Below are 25,376 nucleotides of genomic sequence, written 5' to 3' on the forward strand. Positions count from 1 at the left end.
AAAGGCAGTCTGGCAAAAAATGTCAGAACTTGAACAGCTTTCTCTTCTGCCAGACCAACTGGATCATAGTTTCTTTTTAAAAACAGAGTACTAGACAATTTAAAAAACTAGTTAACAAAACTAGTTAAAAAAAAGATGTTGCTGAATTTTTACACTGCTGAAACAAAAAAATGATTCATTCAAGAAAGACCAAGATTTCATATTTCTCAAGTTGTACAACAGTGGAATTTGGGCATAATATAGGATTTTATCAAATTTTGTAAGGAGGTCATGAAACAGGCAGCAGCCACTGGATATCTGGATGCCGTACCCATCAACATCTGCATAGTTTGCAGTGGTCATTATAAGATGAAGGATTTGACCCAGTGTAGTCCAGCCAGAGGCAAATCTGTTTAAGAAAGGAATAGTGTTTTATAAAATATGATGGCACCCACTGATGATACTTTCACTTACCAACTTGAATAAAAGGGGCAACAATAACTTGGAAACTTTGTAGCAGAAATGTATTCTGTAGGCAGGTATAAAAGATTGTTGGTTTTCAGAAACAACTAAATTAGTTGAAGGCACATAGAGATAATATTAAAGCAAACAATAATGCTGTCTTAGGACAGCAAAGTATAGTTGAAACTATCCTTTGAAAATATAGAAAATGCTATCCCTGGCAATAAAAATTCAGCTTCCAGCACATGAGATTAAATATAAATATTGCCATTTTGTCTAGGATGAAGACAGTGGCAACCATTCTCCCAAAAGCTGCTCAGCAAGTTGTTTATCTCCAAAGAGTATGACGTCTTGTCTACCATCTTGTCAGAAGATGTAGAAATGGAGAACACTTCCTGAATTTCTCAAAATATAGCAGTTGGATGACAGTTTAAAAGCCATTCTATGAATTTGCTTACCATTGAGATGAGGAAAAGAATTTCACCTAGCGAGAAGTATAATGAGAAAGAGAGGAAAGGAAATTAAAAATGACAAGAGTGATGGAATGTCCACCACTCTAATCGGTCCTGCAGTGCAAGCAAGTTTAGGCATGTGAAGGATATCTTGATACTTGGGGAACTGATCCTCAGTCCAAAAACTCCGAGGCTGTTGAACAGGTTGGTTAGCTGCTGGATAACTGTCTTAGGAGAAAGATTTACTAATAGATTCATTGGGTACACTTACATACCACAGTTCTTGGGGGTGCCATTCACTTCTCGCTCTTTCTGAACAGAGCTTTTTGGAGTCATTCACAATGGCAACACTGCAGGATTTAGCCCTTCCCACACAACTGCCTGGGGGTAGACAGGGAACAGCATCAGTTCCTTAAAGAATGGTAAGACCATGTGAAGAGGCTCTGCCACTCTAATCCTCCCAGGAAAGGGATGCCAGCAAAAGAGCCCCTAGGACTCCTTCTCATAGCAAAGGAGCTTAATTGCCTCAGCTTTGTATTTCTGAGGTACTTAGTGGGCTTAGGAATAATGTAGGGGAAGCTGGAGGTTCCCAGCCTTGAGTGGGAGTCACTGAAGTCCTCCTGCTCCTTCAGGCTTTTGGAGCTTAATTGGAGGAGCCAGAATTCCTTTATGATAGTCTCTCTCATATGGAGGTAGTCTGTCTCATATGGAGGTAGTGTCTCTCATATGTAGGTGGTAGGTGGTCTGTCTCATATGGAGGTGGTCTGTCTCATATGGAGGCTCCAGTGGTAAGCAGCTGGGACCTCAGACAAACAGACAACTTCTAATTTAAAATGTGTAATAATGAAGGAAAATGTTAAGGAAAAAAATATCACTTGGGATTCCACTGTGTTCACATAATTTTTAGCTTTTGCATATCGCTTTCTTTCCATTCTTTGCTCACATACTTATATACATATTTTACTTAGTTGAAACATACTGTTCATATTCATTGTGTATGAACATTTAATGTCACGTTTGTCTTATTTTTATAGCACACACAAATGTTAATGGATAACACTGATGTGATTTTGAAAAGCATTTAAATAGAATTTCTAGTTTCTCTCATAAAATTGGTAGGACAGATTTGTGTTCTCTGAAACAGTAGTCACTAGCCAGCCACACATGGCTAATGAACTTTTATTTATTTTTGGCTAATGAACTTTTAAAATGTGACTATTCTGAAATGAGATATGCTATGAATATAAAGTGTACACTGAATTTTGAAAAAAAGTATAAAGTATCTCATGGATAATTTTTATATTGATTACATGTTGAAATGGTAATACTTTGCGGGGGGCGGAGCGCTGCGCCTCACGGGGCGGCGGGAAAGGGGTAGAGAGGACAGCTCTGAGGGACGGTGGCAGAACCTGCGGGCTAGTTGGGAAGCTCACCCTCTGGGAGGAAGGGAAGCGGAGACCTCCTCTGCCCAGGAGCGAGGAGACGCCTGGAGGCCGAGGGTTAGGCCGCCGCTACCTCCTCCAGCAGCGGTCACCGCAGAGATCACACAGCCGGCGGGCGCACCGGCCACCAACGGCGACCCTTCGCCCTTCGCGCAGGTGGCAGTGTAGAGGCCAAGACAGGAGCTTCCAGAAGTACTTTCAGAAAAATAACAGTGAACCTCAGTACGCAAACACAGGGATCTGAAAAATCACAGTTGAAGAGGGATTTATTTAGCCCCTGCCAATGAGATGTAAGACAAAGTCAGATGCTGTTCTTGAAGAGAATAATATCAAATTGGACATTTACCAGTAGAAAGCAAATTGGGACCTTTGACTTGAAAAGTGTAAATTGAAGACAGAAAGATTGTTTGCTGGAAGGATCCCATGGGTGTGGAGTGGCTTGACAAGAGCTCTCAGTTAGGAACACATAAATTTGCACTGTGTGGGACTCAGATTCATTATCTGACTCTGTAAACTGGGAAGTAACTAATCATTGCTCAATTTGGCTAAGAAGAATGAGATCTAATCTTCTAAGAAAGGAAAGGAGCAAAGATGAGATTTTACACCTTTCTGGAATTATAGCATTCTCAATATAGAGACATCAGGTGCTTTAAAGATGTGCCCAGGAAGAGCACTGCTTTGAAAATACTGTATTTTATTTTTGAGGTATAACATGGGACTTCCCAGGTGGCATTAGTGGTAAAGAATCCACCTGCCAATGCAGGAGACATAAGGGTTGCGGGTTTGAACCCGGGGTCAGGAAGATTCCCTGGAGTAGGGAAGATTCCCTGGAATAGGAAATGGCAGCCTACTCCAGTATTCTTGCCTGGAAGATTCTATGGGCAGAGGAGCCTGGCAGTCTACAGTCCGTGGGGCCCCAAAGAGTCACACAACTGACTGAGTACATACATAAAATAAAGTGTGTACAATGCATTAATCTGAAATGTATTGCTCTATGAACTTTGATATGTGTATATGCTCATGGGACTACCACCCAGGTCAAGAATACAACTTTTCTAGTACCCCAAAAGATTTCCTCCTCCTTCCCCTTCTGGTCAGTTTTTATCCTATTTCTAATCTGAAGATAACTACATTATGATTTTGTTTCCACACTGTAGTATTTTTTAAACTCCATCCATTCCTTTGTTGGTTGTTAAGCTCCATGTAAATAGAGTCATATAGAAGGGACTTGTGTGTGTGTGTCTTCTTTCACATAACATAATGTCTTTGTGGGGGCTTCCCCATTAGCTCAGTGGTAAAGAATCTGCCTGCAATGCAGGAGATTGGGGAGATGCAGATTTGACCCCTGGGTTGGGAAGATCCCCTGGAGGAGGGCATGGCAACCCACTCCAGTATTCTTTCCTGGAGAATCCCATGGACAGAGGAGCCTGGCGGGCTACAGTCCAGAGGGTCGCAAAGAGTCGGACACGACTGAGCGACTAAGCACACACGCGCAATGTCTTTGTAATTTATCCGTGTTGCTGTGTTAGTAGTTCATTCTAATCGGTTGAGTAGTAATTTATGTTGTATGGATATACCACAATTTGTTATCCATTCTCCTCTTGGATCTTTGGATTGTTTCTACTGTGTGACCAATTTGAATAAAGCAGCTGTGAATATTCTGGAAAAAAAAAAAAGAAATGGTAATACTTTGGATATATTGAGTTAAATAAAATATATTATTAAAATTAAAGTTCACCTAATTCTTTTTACTTTCAATGTGGCTATTCAAAAATTTTTAATTATATATATGGCTTGCATTATATTTCTGTTAAATTGCACTGGCATAGATTATCGTATACAAACTGTGAGATCTTAAAATACGAAAAGAAACTAAAGTTGCAGCCATAAGGAAATAGTTAAATCATCTTTGGTATATTTACTAGGTCCAATATTGTGCAGCTTTTAAAAGTATAGACACATGAATGTGGCCAAACATATCTTTCGTTGTCTTCAAATTTAAAAGAGTACCTTGGTGTATTTGTCATTGGAATATATTAAGCTAAAAAACTTATTTTTTAATTTAAAAAAAATTACTGGGTAACACTGATTCATAGACTTCAGTTCAGTTCAGTCGCTCAGTCGTGTTCGACTCTGCGACCCCATGAATTGCAGCACGCCAGGCCTCCCTGTCCATCACCAACTCCCGGAGTTCACTCAGACTCACGTCCATCGAGTCGGTAATGCCATCCAGCCATCTCATCCTCTGTCGTCCCCTTCTCCTCCTGCCCCCAATCCCTCCCAGCATCAGAGTCTTTTCCAATGAGTCCGTTCTTTGGATCAGGTGGCCCAAGTATTGGAGTTTCAGCTCTAGCATCATTCCTTCCAAAGAACACCCAGGACTGATCTCCTTCAGAATGGACTGGTTGGATCTCCTTGAAGTCCAAGGGACTCTCAAGAGTCTTCTCCAACACCACAGCTCAAAAGCATCAATTCTTTGGCTCTCAGCTTTCTTCACAGTCCAACTCTCACATCCATACATGACTACTGGAAAAACCATAGCCTTGACTAGACAGACCTTTGTTGGCAAAGTAATATCTCTGCTTTTGAATATGCTATCTAGGTTGGTCATAACTTTCCTTCCAAGGAGTAAGCGTCTTTTAATTTCATGGCTGCAATCACCATCTGCAGTGATTTTGGAGCCCCCCAAAATAAAGTCTGACACTGTTTCCACTGTTTCCCCATCTATCTGCCATGAAGTGATGGGACCAGATGCCATGATCTTAGTTTTCTGAATGTTGAGCTTTAAGCCAACTTTTCCACTCTCCTCTTTCACTTTCAACAAGAGGCTTTTTAGTTCCTCTTCACTTTCTGCCTAGTAAATAAGATGATGGTGGTGTATTTGTTCTTTCAAAATGGTATGAAGGAGAAAGGACAAGCCAACTATATATCTCTTCTTTCCCATTGCTCAGTGGTGATGAGAAAGTGAAATGCCAAAGGATAGGATGGTTGGTAAAATATATTGTTTGTAAAGGAGTGAAAGCTGAAAGAGGAGCATTTACATCTTTTACCACTTTGAAAAATGCAAAGAAAATGATAAAAACTGAATATAAGATTCTTTTAAAAAGATTAAAGCTTTGAAAATGACTTGCCGTGTTCAACTGCTTGATCTTACTGAATATTTTTGTTTTTTTTTTTCATTCACAGATTCATGGTGTTGCTATCTAAAGTTGAAAAATCATCAGAAGAATTCATGGAAATAATGCAAAATTTAAGTAGTATACAGGTTTGCTTTTTTTGGCATATAATTTTTCATAATTCTGTTACCCCATTAGAAAAAGCATAGGAGAATCCAATCCTGGAAAGAGTTTACAGAAGATATATTCATTTTACTTTTCATAAGAATTTCTTACATGAACATTAATTAACCATAATATTTTAGTAATACCTGACTTCACATTGAAAAGTAAATTTATCATTATGTTTTGTCTTTGTAGTTAATAGATTGGTTTTATTCAGATATTTTAAGGCTTTAGTTAACCTACCAGAAAAAGTTAAATTTCATTATCACAGAGTTTAAGTTTTTCAGAGAAAGGAAGCAGTGTACTGTATTTTCACTAGAGTTGTCAGTAGTATTATATTTATAGAGAACATAACTCATTTAAAATGCCTTTCTTTTAGGCTTTGAAGGGCAGTAAAGAGCTTGAAAATCTCATTGGTATCCCCCATGCATCATGTGTCTTTAAAAGAGAAATGCAGAAAACAAAAAAACTAAGTAAGAGAAATTTTTGAGTTTGTGGTTTTTTTTTTGTCCCCCCACCCCTAATTTATGAGTTTTTAATGAGTTTCTCTCTATTGCTTGTTTGTAAACTTAGAACAGGAAACCATATATCTTTTGCTAGGATGTGTTGTTTCAGAGATTCTTCCTGAATGTGAGGGAAAGAGTGTTCCTTGGTAACTCATATTAGGCTTAATTTATGTAGTTCTCATTCTTTACATAAGATATTAGGTATTGCATTTTGTACTTGATACTTATAAATATATGTATTTTTTTAAGTTGTTTCTTCCAAATTGAGAAATGATTAATATCCCATATTAATTTTTTTCCTTTAGTGACTAAGGTAATAAAGCAAAAACTATTTAAAAAGAAGAATTCAGGACTTCCCAACAAAGGTAAAGAATTCTGTCTTAGTTTATTGTATAAAGAGATCTTTTCATCTCATTTTACCATTTCAGCCAATTGTCATGAGCCCTGTTCTAGTGTATTCTTTTAAAAGACCACCAATCTCATTGGAAAAACATTATACTGCATTTAGCAGAAGACCATGTCCAGTAAGATCAATTTTCCTGATGACTGAACTTTTGAAATACAGTTTTTAGATTAAGTTATAGTTATTTCTTTTATTAAAAGTTCTTTTTGAAAATACAGACAGATTGGGCAATAATGCATATATGGCAGATTTTAATGTTGATATAGAAAGATACACAAAACATAAAAAGTTACTTTGTAGGCAGTGTTGTGAGATTTTTAATAACATTTGCTCTACTGTGAACTCATACCTCTGAGCATTTCACACTATGGGAAACTAAATTAGGAAACTAAGTTCCCATAACACATGCACATTCACACCTAAGTAAGCAAAATAATCACAGACTATAAAATACTAAAGCCACTAGACCAACTTGAGGGATCATTTTAATATTACTGACAGGAATGCCATTTGGCAATCTCTGCAAACGGAGGTAGGCCTTGAAGTGGGTAGCCATGTGTTAGTCTACCATTTTTGAGTACCAGTGACTTCCCTTTGTTGAGGACTAATAATTACTATGTTCTCAACACTAGGATCAGCAGATCTATACAACAACCCTGCAAGATAGCTGTTATTGTCATTATAGATAAGGAACAAAGACACAATAAAATGTTGAGTAGTTTGCCAAAAGACACTGCTGCCTATGTCAGAGCAGGGATTCCAACTGAAAATCAGTCTCATGTCAAAAAGTTTGGTCTTTGTATTTTTCTGTGTTGTGTCTTCCTAAAACAAATGAAAGCATCCAGCCATCCCAGCTCTCAGGTTCAAACATAAGACATAACTCAACCAATTTAGTCTGTGTTTAGGATCTTTAACAAAGTTAGCGATGAGTTTGTAGGAGGAAAAGCTGAGATTCCCTGCTGGTCAGTTCCAGAGGCCAACTGGGAAAACTCCAAAACTCATGTGGGAAGATATCTGAGCAGGCTTCCTTGGCCCTTTGCTTGGACAGCTACCTCCCATTAGGATCCATAGAATTTAAGTACATACAAGCAGCTCTTCCCTAGAAAAGGATTGAGATCATTTCTCTCCAGTGCAGTGTATCTTGATTATAATGTGTAACTAGCTTTCAATGATTTTAATCTCTACTGACTTGACAAGTTTTAGAGGATAAGAATATTTATTATTTCTCAACTAGAGAAAATCTTTCTTTTATTTATACAATAGCAATGATGTAATTTTTTTTAATCTATTAATTTCCTAGAGCTAATTAGAATTAGGCTTTACATTAGGCTTTTGCCAACAGTTTGGAAGAATGAGGAAGGGAAAATTATAGAACAAATAGATGAACTGTCACTGCTAATAGTTAATGGGAAAAAAATTCCCAAAAGTATTATTTCCTTCCGTAAACATGTATTAAGACATTAAAGTTATGTTCACGTGTTAAAACAGTCACCCCCTTTCAGTTATCCAATACGTAGGGATTCTTTGTATGTTTCTGCATGAATCAGCCTTAAATCTATTTTCTAGTATTTTAGGCATTAAAACTGACTTGCCCATTACCAGGTTTTCCCTGAGAGCTGAGTGTTTCTTCATGCATAGAGGAGATTGTATCACTAAATCATGTTTTAAAGGTTCTGATAAGCATTGGTTATTTGTTGTGGTTTAAATATAAACTGAGCTAACTGAGCTAAGATACATTAAATATATAATATCTACATAATATAAACTATATGGTAATATATATTATATATATGAGAATATAGAAGTCATTTTCCATTTTGTTTCTTGGCAAGAGCTACATTGACTGTTTATACTTACTGAGGTATTCAAATCTTCATTAGTTTTTAATCTTATTTTTATATTAATATTGCCTGGAAAATAGATTGAAGCTTTTTTTTCTAATTTGAATTTGAGCTAAAATTCAAAAGCATTTTACAGAATGCTTTTCCCTATTTTTTCCTCCAGTTCCTAATGTATATATATATTTTTAATTTTGGTGGGGTTTTTTTTTTTTGGTTAAAGATGAGCACACTAACACATGCACATTATATGTAAATTTCTTTGCCAAGTTAACTTTCACCCCTTCTATTCATACATTCATTTTAACAGGACTTTGTTAGTTTTTTGACAGTCCAAACTAATATGCTTTACATATTCCTTATTTGGGGATCTAGCCATCAGCTTTTTACAGAAATTTCTACTTTACTTTTCTTTTACTATGCTGTTATCCAGAATTATTTAAATTTTAAAATGTTCTGAGAATCTCCATAACATTAGAAATTATATAGTTAGAAATGACATAATATAAAAATCAGCTAATATGTTTTTAATATGTTTTAGATTTGTTATATTAGGTAATTAGTGAAAATGAGAGTAAACACACTATTTATTTCACTATCAGAAGAATGTCCTTCAGATTTTTTTTCCTTCAGATTCTTGTCAAATTTTCCTAGAATAGTTAAAATAGACAATACCAGGAGAATTCCAGCATTTATTTTGTCATTCTGCCTTTGAATTAATCCTTTAGTTTTATTTTTTTCATTTTACTGCTAATTTGTTTAGCAGCAGTTGTAGTTTTTATTATAGTCAGAGAAGTATAATTGTAAAGATAAGACTCTAGTGTTTTAAATAGACATCTGAGACACATTCTAAGGCTTTGTATAACCTATTCCATGGAAATTTAAAACATCCATATTAACATTAAAAGTACAATGAGATTTTCATAATTTTCAGAACTGGACCTTGCAAATTAGGCAATGACTTGATAAAGCGTGTGAATAAAGAAGACCTCCTTTACAGAATACAGATTTCTTAAACAAAAGAAGGCTTCTTTCTTTTTTCAGTTACTTAGGAAGTAAGCTTGTCTTCACTTTCCTTAATAATATTGGCTTTATGACTGTTAGAAAAATAATGAAATGAAAGGTTTTCTTCTGTTATATTTGGATGTGAATTTTCAAAATTATTTTTAATTTGTTATGCTGAAGATTTAAAACATATGACCATTCATTGGGTTGATACAGAAGGACTGTCACATTATCATCACATGAGAAGGCATGAAATTTATTTACTTTACATAGTCAACCTCTGCATAAAACAACTTGATACAAATATTCCTGAGACAATAGGTGGCATTATGTGGTACTGAGTATTTTCATTTTTTCTGGAGATACTAGAAAATACCATCATTGTTTGTCCATGACTAGTACTTCCAGTAAACAAAATGTTTTTTAAAAGAATGTAAGCAAATTGTAGAGCGTTTGCCAAGATATGAAATCTAGACACTTAGCTTCAGTCCAAAACATATTTTATCTGTTTTGAGAATAATTGTGTAGGTTGAAATATGCATATTTTAAAAGAAATGTAACCATCTGAACTTTACATTGTTCAAAAAAGTTGATTGTTTCAGCTGTCTGTAATACTAAATATTTCAAAATTTCTAGCTCTGGCCTTAAAAAGAAAAAAATGCCAACTATAAATGTTCTGATTTTCTTTAACTAGATTACTGTCTTCTTGCATTGTAAAATTAATTTTGGTTATAGGATTTTTGAGGTTTTCAAATTCTTGGTCCAAAGGACAAATTTTAAACTCCTTCTGTCTTAAGACTATATAAATAGTTTGATATTGCCTTTTCATTCTAACCACCCACTGAAGTATTTTTTAACTTAAAAATATGTTGTTCTTTCCCCTACTCAGTCTTGAAAAAGTATTTGTCTTATCAGCTAAATACTTTTACTCCTAGAAAACTACTTCCCTTTTATTTTTTTCTGTTATAGCTTAACATGAAGCAGTATCTTTTTTCAGACAAATACTCCAGTATTAAAAACACAGGTTTGAAGTTTAGACATGTTTCAGAAGAAACAACAAAAATTCCACTATGCTTTTAACATTCTTAGTTTATTTAGAGCTAAAAAATAGAGATGTTAATTTTGGTAACACAAACACACATTAATGTACAACTGTAGTCCTCAGCTCTTTATACGAATTCAGTTGTCACTTATCCTGTATGTGGGTCATACCTTCTCCTCTTATTAATGTTAATGCTTGTGCTTTACACTGTTCATCACTGTTTGGGGCTATATTTCAACTGCTTACTTGAGATGTGTCTAGGATTTAAGGAAACACAAACTGGTTTATTACTTTTCAAAGCCTTTTAAATAATTTCTCCTATGATTTAATTTTTTTATACATTACTAAAAGTATGGTGCTTTTATCTTTTAAATAATCAGTTAAACTTTTTACACCATAGATTTTAACTCACTTAATAGCAATTATGTGTTTAAGAGGTGTAAATAACTTGCTATCAGACATTACAAATATCCAGGTGCTCTGTATGTGCTGATGACAACAAAATTGAAACGGAAGACTGTAATAATTCTGACTGGTTTTCTCTGCAGAAGATATTGATTATTTGTGTGTGGTGAGAGATTTGGAAAATTCAATTAAAGGAGTTGTGCAAAGGTTTCATAAATTTTCCTTCTACAGCGTGTACACAGACATTGTTGCGTATTAAATCAATGCAGCACTTCACAATATATTTTCTTTGAAACATAAAAATAAATAACATTTAAACAGTTCTGCTTACTACAGAAACAAATTTTATTTTCTGTGAAGCATTTAGTCATGTGCTATCACTGACTCATACACATTTGCCAGCTGTAACAAATTTTATAGACATTTTCTCCAGAGACATATCTCACATACTATGAATTTTTAAATGAGCAAATGGTGAAGAAGGGATGTCAGCAATATAAAAATTGATCAGTTAAAAGATAAAAGCATAAGTAAAGAGATTTGTATGGTAGTCTTAATAGGTTTTATTAAATAAAAATACTATAAAAAGACAGTAATGAACAGACTGAAGACTAACTGTTCTTGAGGTGGAGAAAAATTATTCTGGCACATTTAGTAGAAATTGGTTTTATGTCACCTGACAGATGAACATTTTTTTTTCCACTTTAACTCTTAGAGTAGTTAGAAAAGCTCCTTAAAGTGTTAGATAAATTCTCTAAGTGGTTTGTGTATTTTAAACACCTCTACATAATCATAAAGCAGATATTTATAGTGTTATATAATTAATTATATAGTTAAAAGCAGGACTTTGGCAATCAGTAAATAGTAGATGATTTTTTTCCTCTACCTCAGACTTCACATAGGAAGAAAGGAGTCTTCTTCCTTCACACTCTTTATACTATATGGTTTAGTCCTCTGAAATCTCTCCTTCAGGACTCCAGGCTTCTCTATGACCTCCCTTTCTACCTGGACTACAGTTTCTTCCTTCTCTGTCTAGCAAACTCCTGCTCATTCCTTAAGGTCAGCCTTCAACATCACATTCTTTGAAACTCTCCCCAGATAACCTAGGTAAAAAAGAAATTGCTTCATCTTCTAGGCTTCTACAGCACTTGTCTGAATGTTTATAAATGTACCATGCTGTAGTGTATTGTAATTGTCTGGTTACACAGCTCTCTCTGGACTTCTCTCCTTGGCAAACAGACAGTCTTATCTCTATACCGTAGTATTGAACCTGGATGGAAGCTCCACAATACATGTTCAGTGAATGAACAAAAATGAATGGCCACTCTAAGAATTTTTTTTAAGGAATTATCTAGATATTTTCAACTAGGTATAAATGGCTATTTCCTTACATACCTCATTCATTTAATATTTATTGCATGCCTACTAGGAGCCAGGCACTGTTCTAGCATTGTGGATACACTAATTAAGGAGACAGACATAGTCCTGCTCTCAGGATTATAGAATCTAGCATAAAAGATGAATAATTATAATAAAACATAACCACACATTATAATGAGTTTCTTGGTAGTTTTCATCCTAAATTCTTAAATGTGCATTCTGAAACAGAATCAGGCAAATCTGTAGGATGTTGAAACAAGAATTTATAGCCCCAAAGCTTTTATTTATAATGTAAAATAAAACTTTATGTTTAGGCTCTTTATTTTAATTTCATTTTGATTAAGCATTTATTCTGTATCATATACTATGACAACTTACTTTACACTGTTTTCTGGAAAAAAATATTCTTTCTTTCATATAGAATTATATGATTTTGACAGCTGTGAATTCCTTAAAACCATTTTAAACTTAGGTAGTTTCACCTTTATAATTAAGGTTACCCTTGTTATATTTCACTGTTTTTTCTTTCAGTTCAAAACATTTTAATTGTATTATCAAATTTGGTATTGTCTGTAAAGAAAATAGGAACATGAGCTTTGATGCATTAATTAAAATTATATTTAATCTATTCTTATAAATAATAGGAAGATAATCTGACAAGATCTATGAGTTAGAGGCCAATTGAAAGAGAACACTATTGAGCTTGCCAGGCTAGCTTTCAAAGAGGGCATATTTTTAGTATAAAGAAGGCCCTTAATTGAGTAAAAACAGCTAACTTAACAGTGACAGGTAGGTTATAGTTTCTGTAGGGCACATCAGACTGAACAAGATACAAACAAGTCAGTGGATTTGGAAATGTGCTGAATTGATTAAGTGAATAATTGCATATTAATTCATTAATTAGTGTGCTAATTAATTGCCCACTACACAGGAGTAATCAGTGAATGTCACGTTTCATAACTGGTCAAAGGTTTTAGATTCTATTACGTATACAATATATATACAAAGACACAATCATTCACTGTAAGGTTAAGTGTTTTATAAAATTTCTGACCCATATACTATGGGTTCTGACCCATAAACTATGGAAATCCATCACACTATTGGATGGTGATCATAAATACACAGTTCATACATAAATATTCACAGTTATACATTTGGCAGATGAATATACACATTTAATATAGGACAGTCTCATTAATAAATGATTTGGGGGAATCTTAAGAATACTAAGAATAGCTTTGTGTTCATGGATTCTAGTAAAGATCATCATATGTTAGGGGTGTTTTTCTGAGTCTTTTATTTGAGTAGTACTTTCAAAAGACTTGAAAGAATTAAGGTTAACCTACAGAGAAATAATGGTTGAATGTTTTTGACTACCTTGTAAACATTTCCCTGGATTTTTTTTGAATTCTTATTTATTTCTGCTGCACTGGGTCTTCATTGCTGCGTCCAGGCTTTCTCTACTTGCAGCGAGTGGGGCCTGCTCTCTAGTTGTGCTGTGTGGGCTTCCCACTGTGGTGGCTTCTCCTTTTGGAACACGGGCTCTAGGTACACAGGCTCAGTAGTTGTGATGCATGGGCTTAGTTGCCCCACAGCATGTGGGATCTTTTTGGACCAGGGAGTGAGCCCATGTCCCCTGCATCGGCTTGTGGATTCTTAACCATTGGCCCACCAGGAAAGTCCTCCCTAGGTTCTTTTGATATTGTTTTCTCTCACCTTGGACTCTTTCTTCATGACCTCATCCATTCCTTGACTTTTGTTCTCACCTTTGTGTATATGGTTTCCAAATCTATTTTTCACCTTCCTCCTGAGCTATAAACAATCTCAGCTGCTATACATTATTCCCCAAATATACTGACTTCACCCTCCCCCCTCCCATGTTGTCCCTCATTGTACATTTTTAGGGATTACATTCATCCAGTGATAGAGCTGAAAACTACAATTCTGTCTCTCTTTTTGTCCCCACATCCAAACTGATATCAAGTTGTATCACTTCCCAGAACATTACTTCTCCTTTCCATGTACACTGCACTGGTTTATTCCTTCATTAGCTCTCATCCAGATTACTTGCATCCTCATTGTAACCTGCCTCTGTGCTCTTTGTTCTTGTTTCCCTACAGCCTGTCCTGCTACTGAACGAATTATGATTTCAAAAGTATCACTCCACCATATATGTCGTAAAATCCAAATTTATACCATTGTTTAGAATTCTCCCTGATCTGACCACAACTTACCTTTCTAATTTGTGTGTCTCAGTTACTCCACATTATTTGCCATTCATTGCTGAAAACATTCCTTAGAACATCCCTTTCTCGTTTCCTTACTTTTGTTCTTGTCTCCTCCACTTGACATACCTTTTCCCCCCATCATCAAAATTTTACTAATCTTTCAGAACCTGCTTATGAGTTTCCTTACACTAGGCTTCCTTAGATCCTTCTCTTCCATGTTCTTCTTTTATGGATTTGTCACAGCTGCCCAACTGGTATAACTAAGAGAGGATATTAAACTTCCTGACCTTGTCCTATGCCCTAGAAACCTCTGATAGTCGTGATACCCCTAACACCACTGTGTGACCAAATTCCCTGTCTACACATTAGCTTCTGCCCTATTACACTTCAGTAATTATTCATCCTGACCGATTTTGTTCAGTGAGCATAAGCACCCCATATTAATTCACTCTCAAAGCCTTTAAAAAGTGAAGCCTTTATAAAACAATGTTAGAATAAGGGAGACAGCAACCCATAGGCCATAGACAGTATGAAGACCAGCAAAGTGTTAGTTGCTCAGTCATGTCTGATTGTTTGCAACCCAATGAACTGTAGCCCTCCAGGCCCCTCTGTCCATGGTATTCTCTAGACAAGAATACTTGAGTGGGTAGCCATTCCCTTCTCCAGGGGATCTTCCTGATCTAGGGATCGAACCCAGTCTCCTGCATTTGCAGGCAGATTGTTTACCATCTGAGCCACCAGGGAAGCCTCCGAGAAAGCATGATTTTGGCTAATGTTAACTAGGAATACTACAGGGGATGCTGAGATAAATCTTCTAGAAACAATGTAAATCACTTGGTTAGCAAAAGTGTGAGGCTTAGTATAAACAAAGCCCTTTGCATACTGCCCATCTAGTATTCAAACTGAGGATGTAAGGTTTATATACATGAAATGATAATCAAATAAAGCAAGCAAGTGATAACAAGTTCAGACTCGTCTTTCCAGGATTCTGGCCTGTAGCAAGTATAAAAAAGGATTATGAATCCATTGAGGATCAAAGTATCAACTTGACTAGTGGAGGACTTAATAACCTCCAATATGGCAGGCCCTCTGGTAGAAGCTCGGAGTACTAATGTGGACTAAGGCAGAAGTGGAACCTTCTCTCTCCTATAGATGGAAGAAATGCTGCTGGATAAAAGTGCTCGGTCATGTCTGACTCTTTGTGACCCCATGGACTGTAGCCCACCAAGGTCCCTCTGTTCATGGGATTTTCCAGGCAAGAATACTGGAGTGGATTGCCATTTCCTTTTCCAGGGGATCTTCCAGACCCAAGGATCAAACCTGCTTCTCCTGCATTGCAGACAAATTCTTTACTGCTGAACCATCAGGGAAGCCCTCCCTCCCTTCCATATTGAATGCAAATCTTAAAATCTATGTGCTCTCCTGACCTGAGGAGAAAGCTGGATCTTTAAATAGATCCATGTCCATGTGCCTCTATAACTGCAGACATGCCTTATATGCTTGGTTGCAGAAAAGAATGAATGGGCTGCTCTCCTTACAACATGAAATTAAGAAGAGCAAAAGGCCACTGGGCTTGAGAGTAGACCGTGAAAGGGAAACTAAATAGTGGGGCACAAGAGTGCTGTGTAAGAATACTGACTGAATATGACTTATAAAACGTGGTCTGCTATTCTGGACGTCAGTCAGTCAAATTTGTCACTTTTCCATGGGCTACTGGAAGCAGAAGAGTTGACAGAAGTTTCTTCCTCTTCAGACTGAGAAGTGTAAAAATTCTTCCCTACTCTAAGTAACAAATGAAGGGTAAGCAGTATGGAAATACACAAAATGGGCCACCTCAGGATGGAGTGATTAGGTCATTATTTAAGGGTTCATGATTTTAAAATCAGTTCTAGTTATTCCACTCTGCATAATCTCTAACAGAGGGCCCTCCAGGCCCTCGTAATGGAAGCTTTGTGTTTTAGTAGGAAGCTGGAATTTGAAAAATGGGTAATTTTGATGGGCTGTGTAAACATTCTAGGCAGAGAGAACACTGAACAGAAAAGGCAGAGAAGCAGAGCGACTGAACAGTAGATTCCAGACACATCATTGACAGTTATGATCACCAGGCTAATAAGTTCAGACTTTATTCTTTAGGCAGAAATGAACCCATGAAGATTATTAAAGAAGTAACAATCTAAAATATGTTTTAGAAAGAATAAAATATAATTGCTATGTGAAAGATGAATTCTGTCAAAATACTGCTCATGAACTGCATCACGGTATCTAAATTTCTTTCCATTTGTGTTCTGAGATCTTCATCTCTATAACAGTATGGCCGTGTAGAGATAACAGACATACTGCTGCTCCCTGCTTCTGTGCTATGATATGTATCACATTGATCAAAGTGTTGATTTTTGCTGGACCCTGAATTTGGCCTCAGAATCTTTCTCGACACAGCTGTCTTGGCAACCATGATCAACTGATGATGATTCTTTGCAGGGCCTGACATTGTAACAGAGAATGGGATTTGGATTAGATGTCCAGCACTAGTTCTACCACCTACGTAGCTGTGTGGCCTTAAACAAGGCACTCGGTTTCCCAAAACCTTAATTGTAAAATGGGACTGGTGATATTTACCTTGTGGATTACATACAAGAATTAGCTTGAGGAATTCCCTGGAAGTCCAGTGGTTAGGACTCAGTGCTTTCACTGCCAGGGCCTAGGTTCAGTCCCTTGTCAGGGAACTAAGATCCTGCAAGCCATGCAGTGTGGCCAAAAATTTAAAAATTAAATAAAATAATTAGCTTAATTACTACCTTTCCTATTCGCTGTTGTTAGTCACTAAGTTGTGTCTGACTTTTTTGCGACCCCATGGACTTTCCACCAGACTCCTCTGTCCATGGGATTTTCCAGACAAGAATATTGGAGTGGGTTGCTATTTCCTTCTCCAGATCTTCCCAGCGTAGGGGTTGAACCTGCAACTTCTACATTGCAGGTGGATTCTTTACTACTGAGCCACTGGGGTGGCCCACCTTTCCCATAGTAATTATTTAATAAATGGCAGTCTTCCTTTCTTCTAGAGTATTAGCTTTAGTTCTGGTAACTGTATCAAAAACCTATAATAATATTAGGGGAGCACTGGAATGCTTAAAATCTTCTGTAGGTATTCTGACCAGACTCAAATGAGTTGGCAAACTATCTTCTTGTAGGACAGGAAGAATATATGTGGACCATCATGCTGCCACTGCTGCTAAGTCACTTCAGTTGTGTCCGACTCTGTGCGACCCCATAAACGGAAGCCCACCAGGCTCCCTGTCCCTGGGATTCTCCAGGCAAGAACACTGGAGTGGGTTAGGGGCTCACCATATATGACTTATTCATAGCTGCCAGTATAAACAAGGAAGGGATATTTCAGGAAGTAAGGGGTCCACATGCCCTGTAGGGATACATGCCATCTGTTGCCATTGGGTGTTTTGTTCAAAGGCTTCATCTCACAAGGATCCTAAAACCAGACAGACAAGAACTTCTATCACCACTAGGAGTCCCCAGAGGGACATACCCTGAATAGGAATGCCAGTAAAGATGGTCTCTTTTTTGGGGGGGCAGCTGTTGGAGGAAACACCTGCTGAAAGGCCCTGAAGGCTTACAGACAAAGGCATGTAAGACTTGGTGTTTTCATTAGGTCATGTTGGAGTTCTAGAACTCTCTCAGAAGTATCTCAAATCCATCTTCATAAAATGAAGTGTGCCATGTCAGAGTAGTCATAGTGACAATTATTTGTGAAGGTGAATCTTGCTTTGAAGATTCAAAAATAAGCAAATAAGATATTACCAATACCTAACTAAATTAGGTACCAAATTACATAGTAAATGGGTGTTTAAGTCATTTCTCAAGTCATGTATGAGATGCATGTTAATTTGGAAACTAATTCTTGATGATTTAATAATCACCTTTTATATCCCACAGGCGTTTAGAAGAAACACACTCACTATGAACACCAACTTCTGTATCTGCCTGATCATATTTAAAGGAACAGAAGAAATGTTTGTAATTAATCTGTGCAGTGAATACCAGATCATAGCATAGGCAGGTGCGTGTCTAGATAAAATTTCTTGAAGCTAATTTAAACTTTCTACACACACCAGTAGATAATCTCAACATAAATAATACATTTCTTCTTGACCCTTTAAAGTAAGCCAACATATAGAAGATCCTGACTTCCATTATGTATCTGGTACACTTCTGTATACTTTTATCATCTGTGGATAGACTTATAGTTTGTATGAAAATGGCACCTTTGGTAGAGCTCTATATCTTAAAACTCAGATTAAACCCAATAGTGAGTGGAAGTAGGTCCTGATTTTCCAACTTAAAGCTCTAGATTTGTACTAATTAGATCCTTTTAAAAGCTTTTAAAATTGTAAGTTTACTTTAGCTTCTACTTCATAGATGTTTTTATTCTAGTTATGCCTATGCTTGTACAGAAAAAATATTTTCAAAGTTTTAAAATTCTTACATCTTTTATAAAATGCTGGAATGCATTTTTCAGTGCAGATATTTCAATGTGAGGTTGTTTTTAAACTGAATTACACAGAATCTCCTGAATATAAAGAAAAGACCTTATCTCATGGGACAACATGTGATTCCCTCCACATTTCGAAGCATCAAATTTTTAATTTTCTCCAGTGTTGTTTTGTATTATCTATTTGTCCTGTCACAAAATAAAGGGGAAGAGTGAATCACAGTGTTATAACTTGATGGCACTTTTTTTTCCCCATACTTATGCACCTTTCTTTGACCATTTCCATAGGGGGAAAATGCTGTTCCTTTGGTATTCACCCTAAGCCTTGGCAAAATCTGTATATTACCATGTCATTTAATTCACTGTATCATGAAAATAAAAATACTATGTGAAAAATGTGAAACAAAATTTAACAAATTGAAGTTGAAACTAACTTTCCATTTAGAGAATTTCAGATTTGCCTCTTAAAATGAAAATGAATTATTTTTTAAAACTATTAATTGAAATAACTAAATAGTAACTCAATTTATAAAACTAATTGCCTTCACTAGTGATTTTATTGGGACAATCTAAATAAGGTTTTTAAGATAATCTGCTAAATATTAAGAATACTTTGTGATATAGTCCTTAAAATGAGAGTACCTTAAAATATACCAAAAAGGTTAATTTGTTTGTGTGTTCCAGCATTGAAAACTAACCTCAGAATGTAAAGCAAAACATATAAAGACACCTACATTAGTCAGGAAATGAAGGGTTAAGAAGTAAGATTGGTTTCATATGTAATTCAAGTTATGTAGCTATGTGCTTAATGCTATTAAATCAGTTACTGTATGTTTGACCTCTTGATATACCAAGCTTTTGCCTTTCAGAACAGCTGGGTCGGCTAAGAATCATTTCCCAGTTCTTTTCATTGTAGATCAGATGACTCTCGCTTTATCACCCTTGGAGGCCACATGAAGGACAAAGCAGAAAGATCCACACACAAAACTAATGTTTATATGGAGGCAGTGTGGGGGGAGGAAGGCAAAAGGCGGGGGATACACTTGGCCCTGATCTTCCAATGAACATAACAGAAGGACCAATTGAGACTTGAAACTGTTATGTTACTCCAACCATTATTTAGTTACATCCTATCCATCTCTTACTCTCTTTGTATTGAACAGAGAGGCTCCTTTGGCTGCCTTGACTTTTGTAAATGTTTCACTCACTTAGTTGTGGTTTATCATTTGGACAGAATGCTACATTGGGGATTTTTCTCCCCTCCCTAAGGCTTCAAGGCAAAATGACTTCTGTTGCCTCATATTTGATACATGAACATACACTGTACTGTCTTCATTTTAAGAATCAAACCTAAGTTTATGGCAACAGAGAAAACTCCATTTTTCAGAAACAGCTTTTGCCTATAAAAGAACTTGAAAATAACTTTCCTAAGATCATTTTTTGACAGGGATATTAGTGAATAAAGGGAGGCATCTTTAATAATTTTTATATAAGTAAATGTCTTTATAAAAAAAATATCCCTATTGTTTTTTTGGTACTTAATTGCTCAAAGTGGACTCTTCTTAAATTGGTTTCTAATAGATATGAGATACTTAAAATTGCTACAAATCTCCAGTAAACCTACAGTGTAACTCCATATAACTAAATAGTCTAGAAATGTATTTTTATTTAGAATTTACCTGTAAGATACCTTGAATATAAGTGTATTCTATTTTACTGTTTATATATACTTTCATTTTCAAATAATATTTGTTTCAACTATTTAGAAGTTAGAACTTTCTCATCATTGAGTTAAATCAACATCCTGTATTAAATGCAAGTATTCTATTACAAAAAATAAGACTACACCAGCCAGCCAAGATGCTGACATTTGGGCATGGTGATTATATATGGTGACCATGGACAGCGATGTTCCTGCTGATTCGGCAGCGATTCAAGGCTGCTTTTTCTGTGCTGATCTACCCTTTGAGTCTTTATGCACATTTGCTTTGAGAAAGAAATACTTCTTGATTTTTTGCTTTGTCTAAACCTACTTCCTTTACCGGACTTAAAAACCTATACCTTGTTGCATCAGCTGTCCATGTCTAGAACCAAATTGTCTTATGTGTGTATATGTGTTTGACTTGCATTGTTTTAAAATATACCACTTAGTTAATATGCTTTAATGGCTATCTTACTAAAGAAATATATTCATTAAAAACATAAGTTGGTAGGGAAGTGATTATTTTTTATTAGAGACTAAAGAAAACGTATCTTTACATGAGAAACTATGTGGTTATAAATTATTTTTACCAATTGAATACTATAGTAAAGATGTGCTTTTTCTAATATAGAGTCATACAGTATTAATAGGACTAAGTTAATACGAAGTATGATATGGATCAATGCTTATGGCATTGGTAACCTTGAACCATGTCATAACAAAGAAGAACAGGATGAACCCCTCCCTGGATAAGGCCATTTAAACAGAATGAACCTGAAAGTTTAGAGCCAATGATCATGAAAGACTTCATTCAAACCACTTAAATTCAGGAAAATTCTTTGTTTAATGGCATTCAAATAAATCAGAGTTCTTAGAAATAAATAAAAACACAGTTTAGTCTTTCTGCCTTTCTAAAAAAATTCAAGTTTACACATGGTAATAAGGCGTGTTCAAGCTTTAAACAGTTTAAATTGCCTTCTCACAGTAATTTAAAAGATTATCACAAATTTAATCCCTGAGATATAATTTCTAAAACATTCTAAAATATAAGAAAAACTAAATCTGAATACCAAAATTAGTGATTTCCTTCAAAAATAAGGGACTAAATTCTCCAATTAAGCTCACTGTATCTGCAGATTTTTTTCAAGACAACAAATTATAGAGTACATTTCTTAAGTAAACACTGATTAAGGACACGTTTCTCTTATTTTCCCACGTGAATAACTGAACATAAAAAAACTATAATATGTCTTCGTCACTCAGTAGTTAGAAAATAAAAGCCTTCATTGCTTTGGTGCCATATAGATTTATTTTGGGTCGACAACAATAACTTTGCACCATTTCCTTTCCTATTTCCAGGATTCTCAAAATGCTTCTTTTATTCATACATAGCAGAAAGTCTACAAAGCCTTGCGGCACTGACATTTTCACATTTCTTTGGGGACACAGCTAGCTGATTTTCTTCTGGCTTCTTCCAGTTTTGGAATCCCACATGATTATAATAGTAAAGTATACCAAGAAGAATAGGAAATGTAAGCAGGATACAAAACACACCAATACAGCAAATAAGTCCGGTAGTTTCTGAGGAGGATCCAGTGTGACAGTCATCGTCGTCAGAAGGATCATAGTGATCACTGACATAAGAAACTATAAGAAGGGGGGAAAAAAGTGTTACTACACAGTATAAAAGGTAACAGTTGAATGTACTGGTAACACTGGTTTAGTAAATGAGCAGAACTGAAGGGGACAGCTGGGGGTTCAATCTCCTCTACTAATGGATCTCAACCTAGTTTGTATGTAAGAGTCATTTGGGGTTTAAAAAAAAAAATCTCAACTCTCAGACCACATCCCAGGCCAATTAAATCAGAATCTCTGGGGAAGGCTCTACAAGTGATCCCCATGTGTAGCCAAAGCCTGAGAACCCCTTTAGATTTCATGTCACCCAAGCACTAAAAAAAAAAGGTACCTGGAATAGATAATATTGCTAGTCAGGGTTAAATTCACGGTATGCTCCAAGGGTCTATGGGATATACAATTCTAAGTTAATCCAAGAATTCATCTATGAAGTTTTCCACAGCAAATGAAATATTACATTTCATATTCACTGAATACTTTCAATGAGCTAGTTCTATAGTAGAGCATCGTGGGACACATGAAAGAAAATGTCCTCTGGCCTCAAAGAGCTTCCAATTTAGGGGACTACATGAACTAGTTAAATAAAATCACAAAGTCACATCTTATTAAATGCCAAAATGAGTAGTAGACATAACTGCATTTATTGTAATTGTGCACCAGTTTCCTTGTTCAGACCATACCACAGAACTTTCTGCAGTGTTCTAAATGTGTACTCCCAAAAAGTAGCTGCTAACCGTATATGGCTACTGAGCATTTGAAACGTACCTGCTGTGAATGAGGAGCTGAATTTTTAATTTAACCACATGTGTCTAGTGTCTACTGTATTGAACAATATAGCTATTGACTGAGACAAGGACACAGAAGTTGCTTAAGTAAATGTAGAAAACAAGAAGTGAGAAACAGAAGTCAGTGACTTTCATGATGAAAGTGGGACATAATGGAACCCTGAAAGATTCTTTAATGGCTGGATTATGACAGAACTGATGGGACCTGAAAAAAACTGTAATGCAGTGATCAATTCTAGACAGAAGCCCAAAAGACTAAAAGAGTAACCTATCACTTGCTGTGTCTACTCTCCCATTCATTAGTGAACCCACACCAATTAGGCTTTCACTCCATTCTCCAATGACACTGCCTTGGTAAAGATCTATAATGACCTCCACTAAACTAAACCCAGTAGTCAGTTCTTATTACCTTAATGGATCTCTCAGCAGCATTCAAAATAACACATAACTGGTATCTTGAAACCCTTCCTTCACTTGACTTCCATGACATCATTCTCTCCTGGTTTCCTCCCACATCACTAGTTAATCTTTCTCAGAACTTTGCTGGTTCCTTCTCAATCTATAATCACACCTTTGGTGAGCTCACTCATTCAGGGACATGACTTTAATTACTATCTATATACTGAAGACTCAAATTACTGTGTCCAACTTGGACCTCTCTTCCCCTAAACTCTAGGCTCATATATTCAAGTTTTCCTTAAAATCTCTACTTGGGTATCTAAGAAGTACCTAAAACTATACATAAACTATCCTCAGTAAGATTAACATTTGACTTCTCATTAGGAAATATGGAGGCCACAAGACAATGGGATGGATGATGTTCGGAGAGCAAAAATACCCTTCAAAAATGAAGGCGAAATAAACAAAGTCAATAGATTTGAAAATACTGACATAATACAAGGTCTGTTCTTCAAATACATTAGAATTGGAATAGAAAAATGGGAAGTAGTCAAGGAAATCCCCAAATATTTGTAAACTGAACAACAGATGCCTAAATAAATCATGAACCAAAGAAAAAAATTGATTACAAAAAATGGACTATATTTTTAACTAAATTAAAAAACATTTCAAAGTTTACGGAATATTGCTTTAAAATGGGGGTTTTATATGGGTTTGAATAACTATATAAAAATGGAAGAAGGGTCTCAAATCAACAACCTCTAACTTGAACTTTAAGAAACTAAAGAGCAAACCCAAACATGGAAAAGGGTATAATAAAATTAGAACCAAAATCAATGACATAGAAAACAAACAATAGATAAGATCAATAACCAAAAGTAGGCTGTGTAAAAATATTTATAAATGAAACCACCAAACATTAGCTAGACTGACCATGGGCAAAAGAGAAGGTACAAATTCCCCAAGTTGGGAATGAAAAAGTAATATCACTCCTTACCGTATATAAAAATAAAAAAGGATGGTATGGGAATATAATAAATAAATAAACAACCGTTTGCCAACAAATTAGATAACAGATGAAATGGACAAATTCTTAGACACACTACTGAAATTATGTCAAGAAATACAGAAAGTCTCAATAGACCTATTAACAAGAGATTGAATTAATCATATTTTTTAATTGAAGTATAGTTGATGTACAATATTATGTTAGTTTCAGGTGTACAGCAAAGTGATTCCGTTATATATATTTTTTCAGATTCTTTTCCATTATAGGTTATTAAAAGATACTGAAAGTTGTTCCCTGTGCTATACAGTGAAAAACCCTTGTTGCTTACCTATTTTATGTAGTTTGTTAATCCCATACTCCTATTTTATCCCTCCCTCCTGAATCAGTCATCTTTAAGATCCCATGAAGAAAAGATCCAAGAACGGATGGCTTCACTGGTGAATTAAACCCAATGTTTCTAGAAGAATTAATACCAGTCTTTCACAGCTCTTCCAGAAAGTAGAAAAAGAACCCTTCCTAACTCATTCCATGAGGCAACGTTAAGCTTGATTCCAAAATGATACAGATACCACAAAAAAGAAAACTACAGACCAATATCCCTTATGAATACAAAATGCAAAAGTCTTCTACAAAATACTGACAAACCCAAGAAAGTGACATATAAGAGATTATAGACCATGATCAAGTAGAATTTATCCCAAGACTGCAAGGATAGTTCAGTATATAAAAATCAGTCAATGTAATATACCATATTGATAAAGGAGAAAAAAACACATGATAATATCATTAGACACAGGAAAAGCACTGGACAAAATCCAATACCTTTTAATGATTAAAAAAAAATTCAAACTAGGAATAGAAGAGAACTTTCTAACCAAATAAAGGCCATATATAAAAACCCCACAACTACCATCATAGT

General features: G+C 35.7%; 2 protein-coding genes across 8 annotated transcripts in view; one reads left to right on the forward strand and one right to left on the reverse strand.

Moving 5' to 3' along the window:
• ITGB3BP (integrin subunit beta 3 binding protein) overlaps positions 1 to 25,376 on the forward strand; it is a 106,783-nt gene that overhangs the window by 77,301 nt on the left and 4,106 nt on the right. For 2 of the 6 annotated variants that reach the window (XM_027537036.1, XM_027537037.1), the window contains exons 5-8: positions 5,522 to 5,600; positions 5,996 to 6,089; positions 6,428 to 6,487; positions 17,615 to 18,365. In XM_027537036.1, the coding sequence (XP_027392837.1) occupies positions 5,522 to 5,600; positions 5,996 to 6,089; positions 6,428 to 6,487; positions 17,615 to 17,697 (316 nt within the window). In that variant the 3' untranslated portion in view covers positions 17,698 to 18,365. The other 4 variants (XR_003510340.1, XM_027537039.1, XM_027537038.1 and 1 more) reach the window with 4 other exon arrangements.
• The window catches only part of ALG6 (ALG6, alpha-1,3-glucosyltransferase), a 58,090-nt gene continuing 54,168 nt past the window's right edge, over positions 21,455 to 25,376 (reverse strand). For both annotated transcript variants that reach the window (XM_027537034.1, XM_027537035.1), the window contains exon 15: positions 21,455 to 22,276. In XM_027537034.1, the coding sequence (XP_027392835.1) occupies positions 22,079 to 22,276 (198 nt within the window). In that variant the 3' untranslated portion in view covers positions 21,455 to 22,078. The remainder of the gene's footprint in view (positions 22,277 to 25,376) is intronic.

The sequence above is a fragment of the Bos indicus x Bos taurus genome, chromosome 3, assembly GCF_003369695.1.
Source record: "Bos indicus x Bos taurus breed Angus x Brahman F1 hybrid chromosome 3, Bos_hybrid_MaternalHap_v2.0, whole genome shotgun sequence".
In the NCBI taxonomy this organism is placed as follows: domain Eukaryota; kingdom Metazoa; phylum Chordata; class Mammalia; order Artiodactyla; family Bovidae; genus Bos; species Bos indicus x Bos taurus.